The 8,426-nt window shown below is 32.4% G+C and overlaps 1 protein-coding gene across 1 annotated transcript in view; it reads right to left on the bottom strand.

The window, feature by feature from the left end:
* Positions 1-2,384: 2,384 nt before the first annotated feature.
* LOC117167316 (spermine oxidase-like) overlaps positions 2,385-8,426 on the bottom strand; it is a 41,684-nt gene continuing 35,642 nt past the window's right edge. Inside the window, exons 3-9 of the mRNA XM_033352154.1 lie at positions 6,653-6,866; positions 6,324-6,557; positions 6,108-6,239; positions 5,815-6,014; positions 5,593-5,716; positions 2,744-2,850; positions 2,385-2,574 (exon numbers count right to left, since the gene is read on the bottom strand). Coding sequence (XP_033208045.1) covers positions 2,553-2,574; positions 2,744-2,850; positions 5,593-5,716; positions 5,815-6,014; positions 6,108-6,239; positions 6,324-6,557; positions 6,653-6,866 — 1,033 coding nt within the window. The 3' untranslated portion in view covers positions 2,385-2,552. The remainder of the gene's footprint in view (positions 2,575-2,743; positions 2,851-5,592; positions 5,717-5,814; positions 6,015-6,107; positions 6,240-6,323; positions 6,558-6,652; positions 6,867-8,426) is intronic.

Genomic DNA, 8,426 nt, shown 5'->3' with positions numbered 1-8,426 from the left:
GTGGGTTCCACCGGGCCAAAGTGCTCCGAAGCGTCCAAAAACGCAACAATGGGTCGGAAAGGTTATGGCCTCCGTATTTTGGGATGCACATGGCATAATATGGCGATCGAAATCGCCGAAAAACGACCACATTTGAAGAAGAAAAATCCGCTATATCATCACAACAATGCGCCTGTTCATTCATGCATAGTTGCACAAGCAAAATTGCATGAAATCGGCCTCGAATTGGTTCCTCAGCCACCGTATTCACCAGACCTGGCCCCCAGCGACTATTACTTGTTCCCTAACCTGAAGAGATGGCTCACCGGTAAGCGTTTTTACTCAAATGAGGAGCTCATAGCTGAAACTTAGGCGTATTTTGGAGACCTTCCGATCGAGTACTTTTCGGACGGTACCAAAAGTTAGAAAATAGTTGGACTCTCTGTATCGATCTAAAAGGAGAGTATGTTGAAAAATAAAACCGACTTTGGCCAAAAAAACATCTCCGTGTTTCATTTTTCAGGGACTTATCAGACTGCCTGGTATAAAGGCATTTGTTGATGTTGACCATGAGTTTGACTAGGATAATGTTCAAATTTTGCATAATGAAAGTAATGAGAGAAAGAGGAAATTCATGGAAATGCTTTATATTAAAAAGCAAAAAAGTTATCTATTAATTTAAAAACCGTTTTGGATGGGTTGAAAAAAATTTATGCTAATATGATTAATTACATATAACGTAGCTGTTTCATGAATTCTGTTTTTCTTTTACTTTCTCTATTTCTGATGTAATTGTGACAGATATTTATATTGTGTTTACAACAGATTGGCCTACTGAGCCTCATTCGATTCTCAGGTATCAAAGAGAGAGCACCTGTTCGTGGGTGCTGTCAATTTCTACCACTTAAAATTTTCTTGTCTTGATAAGGGTACTGTACGAGTACCGAAATGTTGGTAGTGCAAATTTATTTATGTTTTTTATTTTTATTTTATTGTAATTTGATGGTCATAAAAATAAAAAAGACGAAAGAAAAAGAGAAGGAAGGGGATGTGGTTGGTTGCCTTCTCAATTTTCTTTTCTCTTTTTTATTTTTTTTCCGAAAATTTTATTTTTTTTCAGATTACAATAGGGTTTTTTTGGTTTTCGTTTATTCGTTGTAGTCCAAATTTGGTCGTTGGATTCTTGTTTTTTTCAACAGGATTTTGCATCAATTTGATTATTGGACGTTAAATGAGATTTTTAATTTGGATTTTGGTCTAATTTAAATTTCGTAAATTTTTCTTTTCTTGTGATTATGTTAATGTGTTCGTGGACTTTCGTACTTTGGACTTTCCAAAATCGAAATGTCCTTCGAAATCATGGAATATTTTTTATTTAATTTTCTAGTTAGTCAGAAATGCACAATTTTTAGTCAGGATTGCCACAGAATTCCAATTTTTAAATTCCATGCCTTTATCAGGGTTTCCAGGTTTTACAAGTCATGTAGCAACCCTGCATGTGCGAAAACTTTTTAAAATAAGTAATTTTAAATTCAAACATTCAAAATGAACTAAAAGCCTTTCAAAATATTCAGCAATATTAATTCTAGCTTTTGCCTTTACTAAAAAAATAAAAAATTCAACAATTCAAAGATAAATAAACTGATCAGATAAAATAATTTTGAGACGCTTCATTTTGAAGGCCTGGAGTTTGAGGCTTTCAATTTGACCTCCAATAAAGAATTTTTCAGAATAGCACTTTCAACTTTCACGGCCAAGACATTATTTATCTATGAAAGCTCCAATTTTAAAATTCAACTTAAGATTAGCATATCAGTTGAATGGAGCCTTTCTTACCTTCTAACAAAATATAATCATCGAAACCCTGTTTTTCTAGAGTGCTCGCTGCGCCTAAACCAGCGATTCCAGCACCAACAATTACGATTCTTGTTATTTCCGATAAAGATTCCAGACTATCCAAAGATTTCTCGGTTACAGTAGGACAGCTTTTTGTAGACTTCGACCAGATGTGTGTTCTATACGATCCAAATTATCATTTTTTTTTCATTAAATGGTTTCGTTCTTTCCAATTTCAAAACTAAATCTCCAAGAATTAGAAACTTTAAACTTTGCACGCCACAAAAATTGATAGTATCCGATATTCAAGCTATGAAAAGCATGTTGCTTGAATCAATGTATCATGCATATTGAACATCGTGAATAGAGAAAAGGAATGTTAACAAAAAATATTAGTTTAGGATAAATAAGAAAAGATATACTGCACTTAAAAATTACTATCTTAACAGTTCCGCATTAATGGAAAAAGTGGTAACAAATTAATTGAATATAATTAATCGACTAATATTGAAATGTAATGGAGGCTATAAAAAGTAGTTTCAAATTAAGAACAGAACACATTTTAGCTAAATGTCCCATCAAAAATATGTTTATTCAATATCTGTTTAATTAGTCTGGTAGACTATTGCATTGAAAGTAATTATTGAATATTAACTGTCAATGCAGCTGTAATAATACAGAAGAGCGTGCACTCTGTCTGATTTCGTTTTACTCAAAGGATGTCCACGCGGATGCTGTTACAGCTGAGACTTTAAGGTCCTATCAAAAAGTATGCACATATGAATCACTTGTAAATCTTTTTGAGAAAATATGTGAACGAAATAATAAAGAATAAGTTAATAGAAATCTTTATAAAAAGCCATGCTCTTATTAGTGCATTTTCAAATCAAATCAATTCCGAAAAGCATGAACAAATGACCTTTATCACCTATAGTAATCGAGTAAGCGTTCAGCTTCACGGAAACCGCTTTCAATGGCACCGTGAACAGTTGAATAGAAGTACTCGTGAGTCGCTTCGCCAGCAAAGAGAATGACCTATGTAAATAAAAAGTTTGATTAACTTTTTAATCTCAGGGCGGCCATTCAAGACTAAAAAAAGAGAATTTTCATGCTTTTTTCTATCCTTTTATCTAAATTTATGTCATATAAACATTTGATAAGAACGTTTGTTATTTAATTGTAAGTACTTGTAACTCTTTCAAAATCATTTGTAAATGACGGTTTAAATTACTGCATTTGAATGGGTCGCCATTATGTTGATGATGTCCGTTATACAGAGACTTGCAAGGGCGCATGTGATGCATGTGTAGAAAATGTATTATTACATTTTCATCTTTTAGATGGAATGTCTTAGATTTGTGTAATTTTGGCCCTATCCAGTTTTCGTCAATTCTCAACGTTTTGGTACCCCACGAGTCAGGTAAAATAGTTTTTACGAAAATGTCTGCCTGTTGTACGACGACGCTATAACATTCGAAGGAATTTTCCAATAAGAATTTCCTTTTGCACACTGGTTTGAGGTCCAAAAATACAGGTCAAGTTCGTCAACCAGCCTTCTAATGACAATATTTATGGAGTTAGCCACGGAAAATCAAACTGAAAATACCTAATAATTAAAATTTTCCACATAACTACGCAAGATACGTTAAGAAGACAAGAAACCAAATTATTTGTTTTCAGAAGTTCTATAAAATTCCTTTCAACTCTTTTTCAATAGGAATAATAGTTTTTGTTTTAAACGTAGGAAATGTCATAGGAGAATCGAAAATTCACATTTACAACCAAACAACGCAAAATACTGTAAAATAACCAACAGAAAAATTTCTCGTCTTAAATAAACCTACAAAATTGCTTTTTAACATTTTCAATAGCACCCATAGTTTGGTGGGAAGATTTTAATTTTTACATTCTCATTATTCAGACGGAATGTCTTAGATTTGTGTGACTTTGGCCCTATCCAGTTTTCGTCAATTTTCAACGTTTTGGGAACCCCTGAGTTAGAAAAAGTAGTTTTTATGAAAATGTCTGTCTGCCTGTCTTATGATGCGATAACTTTCGAAGGCATTTTCTAATAAGTATTTCCTTTTGCACATTGGGTTTTGATTCCAAAATAGACGTCAAGTTCGTTAACCACTCTTCTACTGTCAATATTTATGGTTTTATCCATGGAAAATCAAACTGAAAAACGTAATAATTCAACTTTTTCACGAAAAAACGCAAGATATGGTAAACAGACAACAGGCCAAAATTATTTGCTTGCCAAGGTTCTACAAAATTTCTTTCAAATATTTTTCAATAGAAATAAAACTTTTTGTTTTAAACTTAGAAAATGCCATAAGAAAAATCCAAATTAAAATTTACAGTCAAAGAACGCAAAAGACGGTAAATTAGCCAATATACTTATGGTGGAAAATCCTTTCTTTTATGTTATTTAAAAAATGACGTTTCGTCACATGCAACTGATATTATTGTTTGGCCCTCGGCGTGAAGGTATCTTGAATTTCCTCACCTAACCTGACATACCTAATTGCACCCATATTTTGGCAAGAAAATTTAAATTTTTACATTCTCATCATTTAGATGGAATGTCTCAGATTGATGTGATTTTGGCCCGATTCATGAAAATTCAAACTGTGAAATATACTAATACGACTTTTCCATGACACCATGCAAGATACAATAAATTAAAAAGTTCTACAAAAATTATTTTGACTTTTTTTTTAATTATCAAAATAAGACCGAAGGAGCTTTAACAACAGAGAATTCTTAATCACCAGATTACAGTTATCGATAATTTGATCCTTAATTTTAACTGGTATGTGCACAAATGGGGGGGAATAAAAAGAGCGAGCGCGAGATAAATACGTCGTCAAACGATAAGCGCGAGAACCAACAGTCACGCGCCCTAGGCGCACTCAAACTTGCGAGCCTCGCGCTCCACGCGATAAGAATGTGCCCATGCAGACGGTAAATTTTCATTTTGAACCTTTTGAACGACCAGCTGAGAAAATCCTTTCCTTTGTCAATACGCGGTAATCCGAAGTTAGGTTCTACGCGGGTACCCGGGTAAGTCTGGGGTATTAGGAATATAGTAAAACAAAAGGTAACATGAAACTAACGCGCCGGTATTTTTTATTTTTATTTTTTTCATTTTAAACTTAATGTCGAATTTGAAATTCAAAAAAATTTGTGAGTACCCGGGAACCCGAGTTTTCGGTTATTACTCGGGTGCACGAGTAATTACTGTTATCTCCGGTATCCGGATTCCCGAGTATCCAAATAAATATACAAGATCCCGCCATAAAGTCCTAGCCCTAAATACGAGAGTTAAAACACTAGATAAAATTTATTTTCGCTATGCAAAATAATGTATGTCATCAGATCAGCAACCGCTCCCGGCGATATCTCGCGGTTGTTCTTATGAAAACTTTTAATCATAAGTATATTGACATATAATGAAAAAACTGGAAGCGACACGCGATTTTTTCAAAAAATACTCATTCACAAAACACTGGTAAGGACTATCCGTATAAGTGACGCTTCATCAATCATAAAAGCTGCCATTCCCAGGAGTTATTGTTCTGCGTTTTAAGATTACATTAAAAATAATTTAACATATAATTTAGTCATCTCATGTAAAATTAAAATCATTTTAGTACCGTATACTAGATGCAATAATTAGTTTCTATATTCATGACATATTCAAATTCTCAGTTCAGTGGCCACTTTAAATATTGCTCTTCAAATTAAATATCGGTATGAAATAAGAATACGTACTGGCTTGCAAATATCCGTAGTTATGGGATCGGCCAAGTCATCAGATTTAACGTCCATTTTCTCAGTTTTCATACTCCTAAAGGAATAACCTCCGCAAATATGCTTATCCGTATACCATTTGGAACTGTGTATACAGAAATTATAAAATATCAGAAAGAAAAATTTGTAATTATCAGATCAACAGATAATATTTCAAAAGAGGGACTAAATGAAAATAATTACCGAATCAAGTTTGCAGGCTTTGGTATATCATAAGTCTTTCCATAAAACTTTTGTAGCAAAGTGTATAGTCCTTTTGAAACTTCAGCATCCGTTAAAGTCTCCGTAAACCTAGCAGATTCTCCAAATGTCCAACCACAGAGAACACTTTGGTGACTTTCGACTACAAAAAATATAAAGACATCGGACAACCACAAATAGTCCTGAAATATTTTGGAACCATATTTTGTTGCAAACCGTTAACTTGAGGGGGGGGGGGGATTATGCAAAAATAGTTATTTATTATTTAGACTTACTTCTCCGTATTCGGAAAGAAACGCGTCTTTGTCTTCCTTTGACCAAAGAAACGACAAGCCATTTGTTTTTTCTGGCCACCATCGGTAAGGGAAATTAAGAAAAAATTTGTTTACAACCCCAATACTGAATCCCTACAAGAAAATTTAAGATATTTAGCTCTTAATCATTTTTTATACATGCGTGGAGAAAAAAATAGTATCTACTTGATTTATTACCTCTATTGCACGTTCTTTCACTTCCAATAAAGAAGGAGTAAAAAGACTTCTGTACTCATTTTTCAAAACACCTAACGATGGTGTAAATATTACATGGGTTACATTGAAACTCGATCCATCACTAGTTGTAACTACAATCTCGTCGTTTGAGCTATAATTGATATTTGATACCTCTTTATTAAAAATTATTCTATCCATCACAGGCAGCTTCTTTTCATCAGAGGGATAACTTTTCTATAATTATTTGACAAAAATTGTAATACATTTATGAAAAAAAAGTTTTTACAATTGTGTTTCATAAACTAATATTCAAATAATAATTTTCATACCATCAGCACATCTAATATTGTCTTGAATCCCTTGGTCTTCCAATTCCAAGCGGGATTACCTTTACAATTTCGAAAATCAACCATTCTTTTAGCAGAGACGTCAAACCACGAATCACTACATTGCATGTGATTGTCATATTTTTCTATCCATTCTAAAAATTGTGATGCTCTTTCACTACTTGCAAAACGATTTTCTTGATACTGTTTATAGAATCTGAAATAAAAGATATTATTGAATGCAAAAAATTATAAGTATATAGTTTAACAGTATTTATTGCAATGTAGTAGGATCTACAGAACCTCTTTCAAGAAAAAAAAAGGAATATTTTCAAGAGTACCAATTTTATTTCTTGATTTTTATCTCGTTTCGCTTAGCTCATATTTGGAATTTTCGACTTTTTAATAAAATTTTCTTTTGATTAAAAGTAGAACCTTTGTTCAAGGAAAGGTTGGTAAACGAACTCAATTTTTCTTTTTGAGCCCTAAAAATGTGTGACAAAGTCGCAAAAACCATTTTTTATTACTTTAGGCATCTTAACACATGGAAATTTAATGATAACAGGCGAATTTAAATTTGGATTAAAACTAATATCTTCTATCATGATAATAAGAATGCCACAATCGGACAAATTAAACGTTTACCCGACCTTGACAGTTGACATTCCACAATTTCTTAAAATTTTCCTGAAAAAATGCTTAAAATGCCCCTGAAAGGCCGGGGATTTTTTAATCTATAAAAGGGACCATTTAAACTAAAAAACATACCATTTTTAATGTTACAGTTTAAAAAACTTCAATTCCAAGAACTTTCGAATGTCAATTATAGAATTTTTAATATTTTATTTAGAATTTAATAATTAAAAGGCCTTAAAAGTAAAATGGACTTATAATTGTGCTTATAAATAATGATTGTTTACTGTAGAATCATTATCTACTGTAGGGTGGTCTCCCATAATCTATTTTTTAATTTAAATTATTATTACCAATTAATTTTATAAGCGACGCAGTAAATTTATAACACTTTCACTTTTTAAATGAGTGAAATGACTTTTTGATCAGTCAAAAAGACAATTTACTATACATAAAACATGTAAAATTAAAATTAATTTCGATGTACAGTTGTTTCCAGTGAATGATAATAAAAAATTATGCATTGAAAAAAAATTTTTTTCTCAATGTATAATTTTTCGAAAATGGCCAAAAACATGTTTTTTTTTTTTATTGAGTCCTATGCACACATTTATGAAATAGTTAATATGTTGAAACTGAAATTTCTCCAGCTTCAATGAAAGAAACATACTGTGATTTGGTTTTTTCGAGAAAAAAATTTGTATTGATGTTTCCAACGTTCAAAAATATTCAATTTTACATTTTCTTGAGGGATTTTGACAACTTGCTTAGACCAAGCTTTCAGACGCAAAAAATTATGGTTCTGTTACGGAAAAAAATATGTTCGTAGGAATAAGATGATGGAATCATTTTGTACACAAACTCCACCTTATTGGGGGGGGGGGGGGGTTTAATGCATAAGGGGGTATTTGTCAATGTTATCCCGTTTGTTCAGCGAATAGCTAAGAAAAAGTTCAGGAAAGAATTTTTTAGATTTATCGCGAGCATATTTTTTATTGCGTATATGGGCATAACAAATCAGCCCCCACCCCCAATAAACTAAAAAAAAATTATTTCCTGAACTCTTTACTAGCTATTCGCTGAAAAAGCGGGATACCGTTGACAAATTTTCTCTCATGCATTAACAAAAATTTGTTTTCAATTT

Source organism: Belonocnema kinseyi, chromosome 2, assembly GCF_010883055.1.
Source record: "Belonocnema kinseyi isolate 2016_QV_RU_SX_M_011 chromosome 2, B_treatae_v1, whole genome shotgun sequence".
NCBI classification, from domain to species: Eukaryota; Metazoa; Arthropoda; class Insecta; order Hymenoptera; family Cynipidae; genus Belonocnema; species Belonocnema kinseyi.
This window is presented reverse-complemented; position numbering and strand designations above follow the sequence as displayed.